Raw genomic sequence first — 20,025 nt, 5'->3', positions numbered from 1 at the left:
AGTCAAAAATTCAAGTATAGCTTTTGACTCCCCTGGAACTAATGTCTACTGTTGACTAGAAACCTTATCACCAATATAAACACTTTTATTAACACATGTTTTGTATATAATTCACTGTATTCTCATAATAAAGCTAGAGAAAAGAAAATGTTATTAAAATCACAAGGAAGAAAAATACATTTATAGAACTGGTTTGTATTTATCTTAAAAATCTGTATAAAAATGGGCTCAGTTCAACCTTTTTGTTCAAGGGTCAAGTGTACTGGGCTTTGATTTAGAAAAATTCTGATATCTTCCTGATCTACTGTGACATTAACCAATTTTTCTTAAGTTTATTCATTTTGAGAGATAGCACATGCATGGGCAGAGAAAGGACAGAAGAAGGGAAAGAGAGAGCAGAGAGAGGGAGAGAGAGAATCCTAAGCAGGTTCTGCACTGTCAGTGCAGAGCCCATCATGGGGCTCAGTCTCACAACTGTTGAGATCATGACCTGGGCCAAAATCAAGAGTTAGATGCTTAATCTACTTAGCCAGCCAGGCACTTGTTAGTTACTTGTTTGTTTTTTTTATCTGAAAGTTAGAAATGATTGTCTTTGCTTCTGTGAAAGAATTATCTAATGACTACTTATTGTTCTAAAGTGGTAATCTTTTATTTGCATTAAGTAAAACTAATTTTTTGATTACCAGTATAAGCTAAAAATTGAGTAAACCAGGCAAATGCACTTTAGGAATGGTAACACATGCATACAGTAATAAAAGCCATGTGTTGGAGAAATTTGCAGTTATTTTTCAGGGACCTTACACTGCATTATTTTATTTAGTAAAAATGTTTTTCAGCCTATATGGTTTTTTCCCTTGAGTTTATTTCTGAATTTTACATAATGTATTTATTAGTTGACATCCTGTGTTTTCCTAACTAAACTACAATTTCCTCCCTCTCTTTCTTTCCTTTTCTTAAATAAAATTTTTTAATGTTTATTTTTCAGAGAGAGAGAGAGAGAATGTATGAGGGAGATAAGAGCAGAGAGAGGGGAAGACACAGAATCTGAAGCAGGCTCTGAGCTGTCAGCACAGAGCCCGACATGGGGCTTGAACTCACAAATTGTGAGATCATGACCTGAGCTGAAGTCAGATGCTTAACCAACTGAGCCACCCAGGCTCCCCTCCTCTCTCTCTTCCTAAATTTATTTTGATATAATTTGAAATTTACAGAAAAGTTTTAAGAAGACTACAAACAACTCCTATATTCCTTTTACCTATCACCTATAGTTTACTTTTTGCCTAATTATTGTTTCTCTCTCTCTTTGTACATATTTACACACACACATGCACACATATATTTTTTTCTGAGCCATTTGAGAATGAGTTGCAAACACTGTACCCTTTTATGACTAAATTCTTTAGTGTGTGTTTCCTAAGGGCAGAGACATTCTCTTACATAACTGTAGAAGTGTTACCAAAATCAGGAAACAACATTGATAACAGTACTGTGATCTAATCCACAGCCCATAGTCAAAATTTGGCAATTGTCCCAATAATGTTCTTTACAGCTATATTTATATATTTTCTCAGGGTCCAGGATTGAGCATTAGATTTAGTTGTCATGTCTTTTTAGGTTTCCTTTAATCTGGAACATATTCTCAGTCTTTCTTTGTATTCTTGACCGTCATCTTTTTTCAACTTTGGGTCAGTTATTTTGTAAAATGTCTTATGATTTGATTTGGGTGATGCATTTTGTCAGGAATACCACAAAATGGTAATATATCTTCTCAGTGTTATTTCTGAGAAAGCATATGATGTTGATTTGCCCCAATATTAGTGATGTTAACTTTTATCACTTGGTTAAGACAGTTTGTGGGGAGATCTTTTGACAATTTATAAATAGTCTTCCCAAATTTTCACCCATAAGTTTTCGCATCCATTGATAATTCTTACCTGAATCAGTTGCTATTACAATGGTTGCAAATGGTGAGCTGTCATTTCATCTACATTAATTCATTGGCATTCTTTGAAGAAGAGCTTTCTTTCCCATATATTTATATCAGTATGGATTCATGGATTCTTATTTTACTCAGTGGGCAGTGTAGTTTTTTCCTGTCGTAATTGATTTTAATGTTTAATTGTCTCATATTAGACTCCAGGGACCTCCTTCCAGCTGGCCTCTATGTCCTTATGATATGTCCCCATCTTTATTGAGCACTTTCTGGCACAGAAGATATTCTAGGTTCTCATCTTGTTTCCCCCCCTCCCCAGCCCTAACTCTTGACTCATTACTCCAAGGGCCCCTGGTTACTTTTTTGGTAGTATATGTATTTAGAAACCAAAAACTGGGTGCTAAGTTTGCTAATTGCTACTGGGGTGTCATTGCTACTAGGCCCTTTGTGTGGACATATTTACAAACACACATAAACATATATCTGTCTTTATTTCTACCCATCTTGTATTTACCTCTGTCTGTTTGAAACTTTGAGTTCAAACATAGTGATGATTCATCCAGTCCAAATGGCTTCTAAGCTGTCTAGCACTCTCCCTCTAGTTGAAGTTGCAGAGTGCATGTACAATATCAGCTATCTCCAAAGATAACTGGTATGTAGCAGGGAAGGTCCCAGGTGTGGAGCAGAATAAGCAAGATGCACATCTCTGGAAGCAGTCATGGAAGCCCCATTCCTACAGATATGTGTAGTGACTGTATTCTAGGGCTGCTGTAAAAAGTCACCATACACTGGGTGCCTTAAAAACAACAAAAATTTATTCTCTCACAATTCTTAAACTTCAAAAACTGGAATATCAACAAAAGAATATTACTGTTATTTGTTTTTGGTTTTGGGCTTTTAGTTCTGTGATTTCAGATTATGGTTTATGGTATACTGTAGAATTAGTAATTATAAGGTTTATCATTAGAACTTCTTACTTATTAGGAATGTTAGGAGTTTCTTTGTAGACCATTGAACAAAGTTGGTTTTTTTTTTTCACTTCAGATAAGATATTCCTGTTTGGAGTTTAGTTATTAACAGTTTCCAATACTATGAAAAATCCAATGTAAATAAAGAAATGAATATGTTTCACTATTCTGTGAAAGGAATTCCTTTACCACGGGTGCGTTTAAGTGCTTGGTAAATAAAACATTAAATCAACATATTGCCTTTGATTTGATTTGTAGCTCTTAGACATTATAATCTCTATCAACTATTAAAACAAACTTCTTGTTTGTTTTATGCTTTTTTGACGTGATCTTTTGTTACCTTAGAGTTAATGTACATGATAATGAAGAAGATGTGTTATATCTTGGGTTGTCAAAAACTGAGACATAAATAAAGGAGAAGGCATAAGGGGTGAATCAGCCTCCCTTAATATTTCTCTCTTCCTCTGGGTAAAGAAGGTTTCACCATGGCCAGCCCAAGAGTAGTACACTACTCTCTTATTGATTAGGGAAGTTTAAGTTCCATGTAGAAACTACAAAGCTTAGTTTCAGTTGTCAGCTCACTCCCAGAGGACGAGATGTCATGCAAGTTTCCTGGTGACCTGTTTACTCAGATTGCTCCTATGAAGCCTTCGAATAACAAGTACATTGCTTCTTTTTTGGTCCCTTTCAACACTTAGGAGACCATAGCTTTCTTTAAATTTGCTTCATACATAGGCCTACAAAAGGAACTTTGTTTTTAGAGTTTTTTAATCAAGATACTTCAGTGTTTACCGCCTCTCCCACAGTTAGGATTAAAGTTCTTTGGAATAGTTGAATGTATTTTTGCTTTCTTTGTATCTTGCATAGTACCTGGCATAATGCTGTTTGTAGGCAAAGTATTTGAAGTGTTGGACCCTAAGTAAAACTTGGACCATTTCTGTTGAGGGCCACTAACCCTAACAGAGAAAACTTCAGTAATTGATTTATAAAAAGTAACTTTTGAGTTTTCAAAAAATCTCATCTGATTTATAAATTAACAAACTATAAAGTGATGTCTATATAAGAATAGGCACATAATGGAAAAGAATCCTCAGAAAAAGTACCTCGTATGTATATGGAAGATAAATATATAAATAAAAGAAAAATTTTGGGAATAATCAATTAAGGTTCTTATTCTCATGCCAAACTAAGCTACCTATGTTAAATGTGATACCTACAGAAAAGAATGAATGATAAAATAAAACTAAAAATGTACATAACATTTATCAGATTTTTGGGTTGTGAATAATTTACTGACCAGAACAGTGCAAGAATTCACCAGGAGGGGCACCTGGGTGGCACAGTTAAGTGTCCAACTTTAGCACAAGTCATGATCTCATGGTCTGTGGGTTCCAGCCCCGCATCAGGCTCTGCACTGGCAGCACAGAGCCTGCTTGGGATTCTCTCTCCCTCCCTCCCTCTCTCTCTCCCTCTCCCTCTTTCTGGCCCTCCCCCCTCAAATAAACTTAAAAAAAAAAAAACTATCAAATTCACATGTTTGATAACTTAAAAAATAAAACTTTTTAGCAGTGTCTTTAAAAAAAGGAAAAAGACCATACAACAAAATTAAAAGATAAAACTTGAGGAAAATGTTGCTTTACATACAACACAGTTAATGTCTTAATTCTGTGAAGAGCTTGTGTAAATCCAGTTAGTTTGTTAAATTCTCAATTTCCATTTGGGCAATTTACAGATGATACCATTTAGTTCACAGCAGAACTAAAGGTTCTATGATGAGGTGTTGTAGATCAAGAAAGCACTGAATCAAGCACCCTCTGGATGCCTTAGTCACATGAGGAGTCAATGGCTCTCCATCCCCCATAGTTCTCACTTGATGTTACATTAGGTTGTATCCTGTTTCTCTCCTTTTCCTTCTCTACTCTGGCTTCCTCCCTCCTCCTTTTGATGAGTCTTCTTCCTCTTTATGTGCCTTACTAATTTTAACAGAGTTTTTTTTTTCTTATTGTTTCTTTTGTCTGATTTAAGTTTCCTTCCTCCTGCTTTTATTTTGCAAGAGTTGTATCTTGCACAGTTGGGGGCAGTCCTTGAACCTGGAAGTCTTTACAGCCTCCCTTCTCTAGTGCCAGTTTTTCTTTGGAATTATTTATTAGATTAGAGCAGCATAAGAGGTTTTTCAAAAACTTTTTTGTGATAAAGCTACTGAAATATAACATCATAAAAAATGAAAATTTATACCTAAATGAATAACTCTCAGAAGCAGCTTGGAAGTATGGTATAATGGAGGAATAATTGAGGTATGTTAATTAAGGGATCTCACGGCCTAAATTCTTTATGGGTTTTCAGAGTACTCATTCCAGGTTGCTCTGCCTATAACCAAATTGTGGTTGTATGAAACTGCATTGCTTTTGTCTTGCAAATCCTCCCAGTAATTATAACACAACACACTGCGCAGCTGTCATACTTTAATAGGCATAAAGAATACGTGGGATCACTTGTTAAAAATGTCCCAGGACTCTGGAAATTAGTATTCAGTAGTCATTGGAGAGACCGTCTTAAAACTGACTTTAAAAGAAGCACCCCAGATAATTTTAATGTAGGTCATCAGGTACCACAATTGGAAATTCATTGCCAATCAGCATCAAGTCTAAATTCTTTGGTATGGCTTATACTTATGCCCATAATTCCTCTTCAGCCCCATTTTCCATTGGTCTATACCATATATATCTTACGCTCTAGAAATGTTAGGTTGCTTAGAATTTTCAACATGTCTTACTTTGTCACAGCTTTATGCCCTTGCACATGCCAGTCCCTCTGCCTAAAACACTCTTCCCCTTCTCTGCCTTGCACATTCATTTTTCAGGTTTGGACTGAAGCGTCATCCCTTTGCAGTCTCCTCAAACTGAGTTAAACTACAGTCACAAAACATACCTCTGTTGTAGTACTTAACATGGTGTTTTATCATTTTGGTTTCCTTGTCCATCCCCACATTCCTTAAAGACAGAGACTATCATGTTCATCTCTATTCTTCCAGTGTCTAGCACACAGTAGGTGTACAGCAAACATTAAATCAAAGCTTCTCTTGCCTCTTTGGAGCCTTGAGCATGTTAGACTTGAAGAAATGCTGTAGTGGCAGCTTGCATTCCTCCTGCATTCTGGGAGTTTTCATGTGGTTTTAAGTATATGGGTTTTTTTTCCCCCCAAAATTATTTTTGAATTGTTAAAGGGACAAAAAGTTCAGTAATAAATAAGACAGCCTCGTTTAATACCATGTATTTTTCTTGTCACTCTCTAAACATGTGACTTGTGTTGTATTTCCTCTCAGGACTTTAATTTCCATTTCTGTAATTATCTCTACATAGTATTCACAGTAGCCCTCTAAATATTAGCCCTTTTCTAATAACTTTTACACAGGCACTGTGTCCTCTGAGTAAAATACCATCCCCCCTCCCCCCCCCCACTTGCTTCTGTGTTTGAGAATTTGGTTGCCCTCTGGGGGAAAAATGGACTTGTCTTTCAAGGTCATATATATGACCTTAGTCCTCTTAAAACTCACTTTTTCAAACTCTTGTTTTATTTGCGTCAATCTCATGACAGTTTTATAAACACAGGCTTTCTCCTTTGCTCTTTAAAATTTGCCCTACCTGGAATATATTTATTCAAATTCTTAAACCCTACTCTAAGCCCAGCCTTCTTGATAAAGATCACCATTCTGTCTCACAGTGAGGAAGTTGAATAGTAAAGCAAAATATCTCCCAAGAGGAAGTTTAATAGGGAAAATATGTTTGAATAATTAACTTCATAGAAAATTTAGTAGAAATAATAGTTTCATACTAAGGAACACTATTTTGTTGTGTGTAGTGGAGTTTGCTGTGTATAAGTTGTAACCTGTAATAATTAAAACACAATTATTGACTGTTGTCTGTGAAATGAAACCAGCCTGTATATAAGCAATGGTGGATCATTCCCCCATTATTTCTGTTTTTGCTATATGAAAAAAGAAATGCAAGTTAGCTTAAAATATTAGTTCAATCATTATTACCTGCAATCTGATTATTCTCTAATAAACATATGGTTTTGAAATAATCAGGCAACTAAACCTTCTCATTACCTGAGTCCCAACCCTTCCTCATTTTTTTCCAGTTGGGTGTTTACTAGACATCTCTCAATCTATCTTCAAAACAGAATCTACACCCTCCCCACCCTTTCCTGCTCCAAGGAACAGCAGGCAGGACAGTGTGGTTGGAAGGTAGAATGGGAAGAAAGGTCACAGAGGTCCCTGAAGGCCGGGATTACTCAGGGTTTTCTTGATCTGCCAGTGACTACAGACTTTATATTCAGTAAGTCTGCCCTTTGGGGAATAAACCTTTTCATTTGTGTTATGGTACATTTATTTTTTTCCAGAATATAGTTTCCCTCAGATGTAATGGAGCAGGGAATTAAAGTGAAACTTTAATATATTCTCCCCTTCCTCAACGTACCTAATCTAATAGTCATAGAATAATTTAATAGTATTCTAGTATGCATTATAATTTCTTTGGGCCTATTTCCACATCATGAAGAAAAAGGATCACATTAAAAGCTATTCTTTTAAATCCAAATTATTTTAGGAGCACCTGGGTGGCTCAGTCGGTTAAGCGTCCGACTTCAGCTCAGGTCATGATCTCACGGTTCGTGGGTTTGAGCCCCATGTCGGGCTGTGTGCTGACAGCTAGCTCAGAGCCTGGAGCCTGTTTCAGATTCTGTGTCTCCTCTTTCTCTGACCCTCCCCTGCTCATGCTGTCTCTCTCTCAGAAATAAATAAAACATTAAAAAAATTAATAAATCCAAGTTATTTTAAAAACAAGATTCATAAGTTCTGTTTTCTTTTCCTTCATTTTTTTGCCCTTTGGAGGGACAGTTGACTGTTGTGTTATTCGCATTTTCTGATGTTATTTCCAGTAGGGGCATTATGTTAGGAAAATTCAGATTTAGAATTGTGCTCTAATTGGAGACAGGTATCGATATGTAATAAAGGATGAATTTCTGTACCAGATTACAGTATAGAGCCAAGAGAACTTTTGGGAGGCTGTTTGGTGTGTGTAGTAATCAGAAGTCATGCCATTTCTGGATGTCAGAGAATAAGGATCAACTTCAGCTTCTAGAGAATGGAGAATGCTATTTTAGGGTGTAGATCTGTTAAGAAATATTGTAAGACCTAAATTTTTATTGGAAAAGTCTCTGAATAACTGTCTTAAGTTAATTTTTATATAGTAACCCATGTGGTGACAGAAATTCAAGAATGGAAAAAATTGGCAAAAGTTACATAAATAGTAAAAGTCATATAGTTGCTTCAAAGTCTCCGTATTGCTTCCTAGCCATATTTTCCTCTACTGTAATCTGTAGTAATCCAGATAAAACTATTAATGAATATATTTAAAGAGATTTAATAAATCCAAATAATTACTGAGTTTCAATAATAGGGAAAAACTAAAAATTAAGACACCAGTCTTTGATTTGGAGGCTATAGTTCTATTTAGTTCTGTGATAATTTAAAATACTTACATTCATTTTGAACTATTTCGCATAGGCTTTGCAAAATTATATGCAAAATTATATTCCTGTTTACTTCCAGTATAGCGTCTTCCTTATGGGCAATTACAGTGTGTGCTCAGAAGGGATGTGCAGGCATAATCATTATCTCAAAGCAGAATTCCTGCTAGAATATTTTAACTTCTGGGTTATTCCAGAGTATTTAGTTTTAAAGATTAGGGAGGAAGTGGAAGTTGACTTTTAAATTCCCAGTTTTGTTTCTTTTTGGCCTTCATTATGAAGACTGGGTATTACTACTTCTAGATGTTCTCAAGTTAGCAACTGTTATTTGAGTAATTAAGTTACTTGGTCAGGTTTGTCTTTGTACTAACATTTTATGTTTTTTTGGGTATACTTAATGATTAAGTATGATATCAGGCTTCCATCGGGATAGATTTGTAAATAGTCCATTAATGAATAAAAATCCTTGAACTACTGTTAACACAAGTGAATTATAAAAACCAAATCTCTTTAAGATTAAATGTATGAATTTGGGAATTAGTGGATGTATTTTCCATTTGTCAAGACAGAATGTTCTGGGGGCACCTGGGTGGCTCAGTCATTTAAGCATCCAACTCTTCATCTCTGCTCAGGTCTTGATCTCATGGTTCATGAGTTCAAGCCCTGCATCAGTCTGTGCTAACTGTGGAGCCTCCTTGGGATTGATTCATATTCTCTCTCTTTCTCTTGCTCTCTCTCAAAATAAATAAACTTAAAAAAGAAAAGAATGCTCTGATTTATACATGTTTAGGGTAGTGAAATTAAGAAATGAGAATTATCAGTTTACATGAGAGATATTGATAAGCTGTGATCCTTTCTAGTATTAAGCTTAAGAAAATTATTTTCCTTAAGCGATTAAATGGGATATGATCTGATTTTCCACATCCTTAGAACTAAGTTCAGTTTGATTTTGCAACATTATTTGACTCTTTCTGCAAAAACTTATCTAGTGAAATAAGGTTTAAAATTTAGCTTCATGATACCTCATTAGACAATTAAATTCCTCACATAGCACACAACCACATTTTAAGGATCACAATTTTGTTTATTGTTGCTTTGGAAGTATAATATGTGTACAAATTCTTATTTGAGATTATGATATCTTTAATCTCTGAGGAATTGTTTAAACCACTGACAGGCAGTATTCCAAATATTGTCTAGATCCTCTGGAGCAAAATTAGTGTTTCAGAAATGTGAGTCAAGAATATGGAATGTAGAATGATGATATTCATTGTGTCCCTGGAAAAGTCAGTTGGTATTACTCTAAGTTGAAGGTAAAGGACTTGGGATCAAATTAATTTGGAATATGTTGGTTTAAGCAATGATAATCTTTACTAAAGATTTCTGAAAGACAGAGCCAAGCCAAGAAACAGACTCTTAACTGTAGAGAACAAAATGGTAGTTACCAGAGTGGGGAGGTAGGTGGGGGATGGATGAAATGGGTGATGGGGATTAAGGAGTGCACTTGTGAGGAGCCCTGGGTAACTGTGAATTGTTGAATCACTCTGTTATACGCCTGAAACTAATATAATACTCTATGTTATCTGTACTGGAATTTTAAAAGATTCCTCAGACTCTTTATATGGAAATATTTTGTAATAGATTAATATTACTTTAAGAACTTTAAGAGTCTGGCCAATAATTGATCTTTGTTTTGTGTACCTTTTTCTTCCTCCACAAAACAATGTCAAGTTCCGTGTCAGATATCATATGATTAATGGGAAGAAGGAAAATATTTCTTCTTTCATGAAATTACACTTGAAAAGTCACCACATATAGGAAATTTTGCATAGTTTAAAGTTTTCAATTCTAGTTTTCTAAAGTTTTTTTTTTTTTTTTCAATCTGGTCCTTCAATTTTGTAATAACTAATGAGAAGATAAGCTAGAAAGAACAATAGGGGAGGGGGAACTAATTCAGTAAACTAAACTAGATAAAAATTTTTGTTTTGTCTTTTCTCTGAAGTGCTTTTTTGACTAAAGTTTTGCAAGCTACATACTTATTTGTATCTAAACAGATTTTTGCAGAATAAGTGGGATAATAACTTGCTGGATTGAACTTTTCTGAAATTGTTTCTCTGTGATGTTTGGAGTGTTATAGGATCAGTTAGTAGAGCAGATTGTACTACTATAATAGCCTCTGATTAATGGGAAGGCTCTGCAATTTTAGAATTATTGTTAGCTTGTGATTCTGGTCATAATATGATACAATTTTTTCCCCACAATTTCCTAAATATTTGATACTTAAATGCTCATTCCTACTCACTTGTCAGTCCTGTCTCCATTAATGATGTCTAGTTTCTTTGTGTAATGTGCTCTCGAAATCTAAAGATTTAACTCCAGAAAGTGGCCATATATATCAGAACATATACTGCATAATTTTTCAAGTTCAACCTATTACTCATCACTCTACCAAATGTTTGTATTTTAGATGGAGCAGCTATCAGATGAAGAAATTGACCATGGTGCTGAAGAAGACAGTGATAAGGAAGATCAGGACCTGGACAAAATGTTTGGAGCCTGGCTAGGGGAGCTAGACAAACTCACTCAGGTTAGAAATAGTGCTTGAAAAATTGTTCAAGGATTTTAAGTCATCACTGTGTGCTGCAAGTTTACTAGGTGGACGTAAGGATACGGATATAGGTTCCATTTTTAAGTACTGGTATAAAGGGAAAATGTACAAAACATTAAAAAGTAAATGAATGGCAACTCTAGAACACAAAGCATTATCTTCTGTGGTTATTTTAAGGACTCTAAAAACAAAAAAATACTTGCTGCAGAAGTTCTGCTCATCTAGAGGGATTACTTAAAATCTCTTTTGTAAATTGAAATAGCTAGCTAAAAAAGTTTTGAAACCTAAAATTTAAAAGTCTGTAGTTTAAAAAAAATTTTTTTTAATGTTTTATTTATTTCTGAGAGAGAGACAGACAGCGTGTGCAGGGGAGGGTCAGAGAAAAAGACACAGAATCTGAAGCAGGCTCCAGGCTCTGAGCTAGCTGTCAGCACAGACCCTGACTTACGGGGCTCGAACCCACGAACCACGAGATCATGACCTGAGCCGAAGTCGCACACTTAACTGACTGAGCCACCCAGGCGCCCCTAAATCTAAAGTTTTATTCCATAACTTAATAAATAAGAATATGTTTTACAACATAAGTAATGCCCTCATATGCAAGTATTTTCTATTACATAATTCTAGAATACTGACAAAACTTCATTCCTGGCTGCATTTTAAAACAGTGGCAAAGCTTTTTTTGTTTTATTGGATCTTGGATTTAAAAAAGGTGGAATAGTAGGGTGCCTGGGTGGCTCATTTAAGCATCCAACTCTTGATTTCAGCTTAGGTCATGATCTCACAGTTCATGAGTTTGAGAGTCTCACATCGGGCTTTGTGCTGACAGCACGAAGCCTGCTTGGGATCCTCCCCCCCCCCCCCCCCTGCCCCTCACCCTGCTCTCTCTCAAAAATAAGTAATAAAACATTTTTTTTAAAAGGTGGAATAGTAACTCCATGCTGTTTTACTGCAGATGGCATTTCTACTGATTTGGTACTTGTTTTCTTCCCAGTGTTTTAAATTTCTTGCCATATAATGTGAAGAACCACTCACCAAAAAAGTTGGCTCCTAACCTAATGCTGTGACTGTGGTTTTTTTTTTTTTTTTAATTACATAAATCTGTCTTTAGAGACAAAACAGATTAAAACCATTGCATGATGTGGCTCACTGCTAACAAGTTTCAACACTTTAGAAGTTTTCAAAAAATGTTATATACTTTATTAGTGGCTAAAACTTGAGGTTTTTGTTTCATTATTTTAATTTACTACAAAGTGTCATCTGTGCACCTGTATCACACATACTGTGTTACTGGGATTTTCAACTTTATATTAAATTGAGTTTAACTTCTAAGTGGTTGGTGAATCTTCTAAAATCATTTGTAAAATTTTTTGTGTATTTCCCTTTTCCTGGAGGGTCATAGCTTTTGCAGAATTCTCATGATACTCCCCTGCCACCTGCCCAAACACCCCCAAAAAGGTTAAAAATCATACTACTTGTTTACCAATTTCTTGGTGTCAAGGAGTATTTCTTACTATTTCTCTTGTTCCCCCCAGCACTGTGGGCACAACAGATAATTATAACAAGTATCTGTTTATTTGAACTGGTAAATAGATTGACTCTTAATATGTCCTCAATTATCTTCAAGTTTTCTTTTATAGAAGATATCTACTTATTACTTTTCATTTCATTGAGAGAAGCATTAGGACTTAAATTGCAAAAGAACTGGGTTTGAGGTTGAAGGAGAATTTCCTGACAGTTTTGTGAAACTTTGAAATAAGGCAGTGAATGGTTATAGATCCCCTTCATATGATTGCTTTAAAAACTGGTTGGACATTATCTGAATGGATTCCTTTTATCTCGAGACAAATAAAAAAGGCACCATTCTGATGTAATTCCATGATTCTACAAAAACACTATCCAGTATTCTTTTTTATTTGAAATTGATTTGATAATTATAAATAGAAATTAAAGTTTTAAAAAACTGTTCCTAATATTTGCAGATTTATTTAGACACCAAATAACTACTGACCTTTCCCCCGAATTTCTTTATTGTAAAAAGGTTAGAGAGGAAAAGTGTCATTTAAGGAGTTGAGATAACTTACAAGACCCTGTTCTTAAGTACAGTGTAATTCTTGGGGTGCCTGGGTGGCTCAGTCAGTTAAGCATCTGACTTCAGCTCAGGTCATGATCTCACAGTTTGTGGGTTTGAGCCCCGCGTCAGGTTCTGTGCTGACAGCTAGCTCAGAGCCTGGAGCCTGCTTCGGATTCTGTATTTCCCTCTCTCTCGGACTCTCCTTTGCTCACGCTGCCTCTTTCTCTCTCTCAGAAATAAGTCAAACATTAAAAAAAATTTTTTTAAAAAGTACAGTGTAATTCTAGACTTAAAGGCAGTATCACATCTGATTACATTTTGCCCTCATCTTGATAGAGGTTGAGAAGAAAAAGGATATATTCCATCATTGTTTGAAGTTGTAGCCACTCTCTGTTGGGATCTTAGGTCTTAGAACTTCTGGGGAAGATGGTGGAGTAGGAAGATCCTAAGCTTACTTGGTCTGATGGATACAACTAGATAACACCCACATCAGTGTAAATGACCCAGAAAATGACCTAAAGACTGGCAGAACAAAGTTTCCATAGCTAAATGTAGAGAAGAAGCCACATCCAAGAGAGTAGGAAAGGCAGAGACACAAGGGAGGGGCATCCTGGGTGTGGAGAGGGAAGAGAAGCAGATGCTCACACAAGGGACCCTGTACAGGGAAGACATATCCCCATAACATTTGGTTTTGAAAACCAGTGGGCTAAATTTCCCTTCTTAACACTTAACAGTGGGACTTAGCACTTGGAACGTTAAAAATCCGTGGGTTTGGCTCTGGCAGACCCAGAAGGGCTAGAGGAAACTGCCCTTAAAGAGGGAGCACAACAAACAGCCCCATTAAGATATAGCATAGAAGCAGCAGTTTGAAAAACACCTGGGGTAAGGGAGAGAAGGATTTGGTTATTAACCTCAGAGTATGTGCTGGAGGGGCAGGGATCATTGGGGACTTCTCCAGGAACAAAGGAGCTGCCTGGCACCATTTCCCAACCCACCTTCCTAGCATAAGCCCACAGATACCTGCAGGAACCAGTTCAGAGCCAACTCTCACTGTCTAACAGTGTGCCCTGACCCTGCATTCTGCAGACATGCCCCCTCCAGCCATGCCTCAGCTCCAGGTGTCTTCCCATAGCAAACCTATGCAAACCTTGTTAACAACACACATTCCACCCCACACGTTTCTGTGGACCTGCTCCCCTCCAACCTGGCTTACCTGTTCCATTTAAACCAGGTCCCCTGCCACAGCAAACCGGCCCAGATCTCACTAACACCACCTACCCTGCCCTGTGTTCTCCTGTGGTCCTGCCCCCTGTAATATGCTTTTGGCCAGAGCCCAGCCAAAGTGGTACCACAAGCCTAGTAGGGTGAAAGCAAATCCAATAGGGATTGGCACCACTCCAGAGTAACTCCTTCCGTGGGAAGAGGGGCAGATAATCACACACCAATCTGACCAGGCCCAGCAGTGGACTGGGGGCAGATGCCTGGTCTTTTCCAGGCGTTTTCACTAAAGAAAGCCAAAGAAAAAGAGACAAACCAAAATACATACTCTAAACTATAGAGAACAAATTGATGGTTACCAAAGGAGAGGTGGGGTGAGGGATTGGCATCATGAGCAATGTGTAATGTATAGAATTGTGGAATCACTATATTGTACACCTGAAACTAATAAACAGTGTATATTAACTAGAATTAAAATTAAAAACATTTTTTTCAATAAATACAAAGAAAAAAACCATCTTGGATTTCACTTACTTTGAGTCCAGAATTGTGCCTTATCTTCAGGGTACTTCATGCCAAGAATGAGACTGTGCTGGACCAAAACCAAATCCCTTTGAGGAAAGAGATGACAGAATTCCCTGCATTGTTCCTTTCTGTTTCTTATCTTTCCATGCCATATTCACTATACTCAGCTTATAGTGAATTTTTGTAAAATGAGTTTATCACTTGATATATTTGGAAAGATGCTCAAACTAGGATGAACTAGGATGATCTTAAATGCCTTAAAGTAAGCATATATCTAAAAATTGAAAGAAAAAACTATAGCCGAAATAATATGAAAATACAATTATACTTTTCCTTAGGACTAGAAGGATTTTGGTTTTTTAAACTGTTACATGAAAGTTCACCTAAACAAAAAACAAACTTTATTTATCTTTTTTATAATTGAAGCCTGAAAATAATACAACTTATTAAACTTTGTTTTTTAAAGAGCTTAGATACTGACAAGCCCATGGAACCAGTAAAAAGATCTCCTCTTCGTCAGGAAACAAATATGGCCAATTTTTCTTATCGCTTCTCCATATACAACTTGAATGGTAAGATGTAATTGGAAATAAAATATAAAATAGTATACTAAATTATATAATGTGGAAGCAATGCAGTTACAGTTCTGAATAACTCAATATAAAAACTACATGCATAACTTCAGTGAGTTCTTCTATTTCTTGATTTGTGCATTTTATTACAAATTCAAATGATCACAGAACAAATGAAACTGGAACATAACTAAAATAGTTTTCAGTTATTAATAATTGACCAAGTAAGTACATATTCAAGTTGGAACTCCATGACAAACTTAATTGCATTGTTGTATTTTCATTGAAATATAGTCCAGTGAAATTACCGGTAATAATTTTTAAATCAGTTCCTCTGGCCTTAATGTATTCTGCCTAATCAACTTTATAATACTTGGAATTGATATCATAATCTGTGATTTTTTTAGGCCTTGTATTTTTTCCCTCTATCCTCTCAACTCTTCAGGTATTAACAGCTTAACCAAGGCACTGATTATATTAAAAACATATCGCCCATGGTAAAAGGTTGGATGGGGGATGTAGTTAAAACCATGGGACGGTATATGAGTTTTGCATTATTTTTATCTTTTCAACTCATAATTTTATTCTCTGCTGATTACTACAAATCTTAAAAGATGGACTGTTTGCTTCTAAAAATTTCTCTGTGAATTTAAAACAAAAACTCTTAGAAATATGAATTTGATAGGCTTTAGGCCCAATAGGAGAAATTTCTTTGCTGCTTCCCCTGCGTTCATTAACAGATTTATAATAGAATGTATAAATTCTCATTCAGTGTGTTCTGGAAACATCATGTATATTGTTCATTGCAGAAGCTCTGAATCAGGGAGAAACTGTGGATCTGGATGCCCTGATGGCCGATCTTTGCTCAATAGAGCAGGAGCTCAGCAGTATTGGTGCAGGAAATAGTAAGCGTCAAATCACAGAAACAAAAGCTACTCAGAAATTACCTGCTAGCCGACATACAACAAAACATGGCACTTTGAAAGGATTGTCTTCTTCATCTAACAGAATAACTAAAGCATCACATGCCAACTACTCCCTGGATGACATCACTGCACAGTTAGAGCAGGCTTCCTTGAGCATGGATGAGGCTGCTCAGCAATCTGTTCCAGAAGACACTAAGCCCTTAGTAACTAATCAGCACAGAAGAACAGCATCAGCAGGCACAGTGAGTGATGCAGACGTGCGCTCTATTAGTAACTCCTCTCGTTCTAGCATCACCTCCGCAACGTCTAGCATGGACTCATTGGATATTGATAAAGTAACACGCCCTCAAGAGCTGGATTTGACACATCAGGGGCAACCAATTACTGAGGTAAGTAGATGCAACTTTTTCCCCTGGTATTTTAGTATTTAAAAAAGGAGGAAGTTATATTTTTCAAACATAGTTTTAATTATCTTTTTTTCCCTACATTTAAAATTTGTCAAGGATCCCTCTAAGCTAAGTTGTAAAATAAGGCTATAGAAGGAATATGTTACCAGATAATTAAAAGAGTTTCTTCATTTTATTCTTAGGTTGTTTGAATCCCTTGAATTAATACCATTTGTTTCACATGATTTAAAAACTTGATATGTGATTTATATTTGATGACATTTTGTAAAGCTGTTGTAGTTATTAAGCTAATAATAGTTGTTGTTTAATGTATATTTATTATAAAAGAAAAACTTATGAAAAAGATACCTATCAGCACTGTAGTCCTCCAGTATTCTATTTTGTCGAAAAGTAAGTAAGTGTACTGTAGTGAAAAGAGCCACTGGGCTTGGAATCAGAAAACTTGGTTCCAAGTGTTGTCTTTGTCAGTCACTACCATTAGGACCTTAAATGAGTTATTCAGCCTCTGTGAACATCAATTTCTCATTAGTAAAATGGAGCTAATAGTGCATGGTGTACTCCTCATATGATGGTTCAGAGAATCAAAAGTGATAATATATGTGAATGGATTTTTAAAAGATAAAAATTTTTTTTAATGTGTTGGGGTAAAGGTAAGGAATGGATTTATGTTAAAAATGAGTTTAGCAAAAGCTGAGTTTGGTGTAGGTAAATTCTTTACTGAATATTTTTGTCAAGAAGAAGGCAATATTATTACAGTGTAGCAGCAAGAAAGAAGAAAATCTGTGGGCAAAATAAAGCCAGCCTTCCATTTAATTTATGCTTACAATGCTCTCTACCACAGGGTAAAATAATCTATTGAAGAATAATCAGTACCAAGGTAAAATCTTGTAAAACATGATTTAAAGAATCACAGAGAAGTTTAAAATTTATACCTGTTATTCAACATTATTGATTTTCCCCCCACTGATTTAATTCATTAGATTAATTTCTCTCAGTCAGTAACTCATTGCACCCCTTAATGTACTAGCTTGTTCTGGGCACTGTGCAGCATAAAAGAAGCCTGAATGATGGTAGTTTGGAGATAAATTTGAGTTTTATTACTTGCAAAGAATATGTATATTATACCAATCTAAAAAGTAAACTTTGACTTAATTTAAAATGAAGCTTGTTTAAGTGGTATGTAGAGAACTTAAAAATTGATTTGTGTCTTAACGATACTTGAGGATTATATTTAGTACCAGCTCCATAGTATGTATCATTTATGTCTTTTAGATTTACCCTTTGGAATATGAGCAATATTTTATTAGGGATATGCTTTCTTGGTTATACTGTGTTTTATATGTTGATATTCCTTTCTGCTCAGATTATTTTGAGTTGGGTCAAGGGGAATGTGGTCAGGTTATGAACTAATCATTAAGGATCTTTGTGTATGTTTCATCTGTAAAAATATACTCATTATATACATTCAAACAATAAAGTAAAAAGTGAAAAATCGTCTCCAGCAACTCTTCAGATGTGACCTAGTGGTATTCATAGGCAAGGATACCTGTGTGTTCAGTAGTATCATGTTTAACATAAGACTTCAGTGTAAAGGTTGGTGAGTAACCCAGGAATAAAACAGAGAAAGAGTTAAAGTCTTCTCTATCCAGCCTGTTCTTTTGCCTTGCCTGGATGAGTAGAAAAGTGGCTTAACAAATCTAGGACTTGCTTTAGGGTACTTTTTTATGGATCTAGTCTGTTCTACATATTAAGAAAACTAATTGAGGCTTACTAGATCCCAAACCCATGTATCAAATGTCCCTACACTCAAATACAATTTTTAAAGCATATTGTAATTACATTTACATTCATGGAATTTAAAGAGTCCAGTAGTTCTCTGAGACTTGTTAACAGAAAACACTGCTACACATGTGCACAAGCATGCCATATTCTCTCAGAGGTCAGAACTTCGTGCTCTTTCAGCTGATTCTCAGTGTATTATATCTATATCATTAAATCTATACTTATATTACTATTTCATGATTTATTACAGTTATATGTGCTATCTTCTGACTTTTTACTCTGGAAGATTAGGATTTAGACAACTCCTTTTTAGACAACTCCTCTCCCTTCTCCCTTCCTGTTTTCCTGCCTTCCCAATATATTTTGATTGGATTACTATTCATTGTTTGTATTATCATGAATGTATATTTGGTGCTAAACTCTGTATGTCTGCCTGCCTTCCTTCCTTCCTTCCTTCTTTCCTTCCTTCCTTCCTTTCGTTTTTGGGAAAGATAGTGAATGAGAGAGGAGTAGAGAGAGAGAGGGAGACAGAGAATCCCAAGCAGGCTCCATAATGTCAGCTTAGTGCCCAGTGCAGGTCTCAAACTCAGGAGCTGTGAGATCATGACCTGAGCCGAAATCAAGAGTCACACCTTGACCCATTGAGCCACCCAGGCGCCCCAAACTCTATATGCTTTTATTACATTTCCTTTCTGGGACATTACATTTTGCTTACCTTGAATTAAAGATTGTCTTTACATTTAAAAACGTATAGGTTTTTTGTATGTTTATCACTATTTCAACTCCAAACATTCCCCCAGGATTAACTCTCTTGGTTCAAACAAAATTAGCGTTCTATTAATATCATCTTAAAATTCCTTGTTTTCTTTTGTAGTCTTTTCTCTAGGATCATTCTTAGGTCTTTTCTCTCAGGGGAGTGAGCTTCTCCAGAGAAGATTTTTCATTCTCCTGCATGGAGGGCATATGCCTGGCTCCCAGTGCTTTAGCATCTTCTATCTACTAGGTGCCAGGAGTACAGACACCTAGTTCAGTTGTGACAGTTGTGACAACTAGAAATGTCTCCAGACGTTGCTACATGTTCCCTGTAAGGCAAAAGTCCCCCGTTGAGAATCCCCTTTTTTTTTTTTTAGTTTATTTTGAGGGAGAGAGTGCACGTGATCATGGGAGAGGCAGAGAGAGAGAGAGAATGCCAAGCAGGCTTCACACTGTTAGTACATATCCTGACGTGGGGCTCGATCCTGCGAACCATGAGATCATGACTGGAGCTCTAATCAAGAGTTGGGTGCTTAACGGACTAGGCCACTCAGGTGCCCCAAGAATCACTTTAAGTAGAAAGGGTTAATAGGAAGTCTGAGTCCTTTTTTTCATGGGAAACTATATTGGGTGTTTTCCTTCTCCCAGCATTTTTTTTTTTAAATGTTTTTTTATTTCTAGGAGAGAGAGAGAGAGAGAGAGAGAGACAGCATGAGCAGGGGAGGGTCAG

The 20,025-nt window shown here is 36.1% G+C and overlaps 1 protein-coding gene across 1 annotated transcript in view; it reads left to right on the top strand.

Moving 5' to 3' along the window:
• Window positions 1-17,007, top strand: part of LOC120226155 — a 147,455-nt gene extending 130,448 nt beyond the window's left edge. Inside the window, exons 5-7 of the mRNA XM_039224349.1 lie at window positions 10,898-11,017; window positions 15,322-15,427; window positions 16,237-17,007. Coding sequence (XP_039080280.1) covers window positions 10,898-11,017; window positions 15,322-15,427; window positions 16,237-16,784 — 774 coding nt within the window. The 3' untranslated portion in view covers window positions 16,785-17,007. The remainder of the gene's footprint in view (window positions 1-10,897; window positions 11,018-15,321; window positions 15,428-16,236) is intronic.
• Window positions 17,008-20,025: the final 3,018 nt, after the last annotated feature.

This window comes from Hyaena hyaena, unplaced genomic scaffold (assembly GCF_003009895.1).
Source record: "Hyaena hyaena isolate Hyena2069 unplaced genomic scaffold, ASM300989v1 scaffold_1612, whole genome shotgun sequence".
NCBI classification, from domain to species: domain Eukaryota; kingdom Metazoa; phylum Chordata; class Mammalia; order Carnivora; family Hyaenidae; genus Hyaena; species Hyaena hyaena.
Note: the sequence above shows the minus strand (reverse complement) of the source record. Positions and strands in the feature narration are given on the sequence as shown.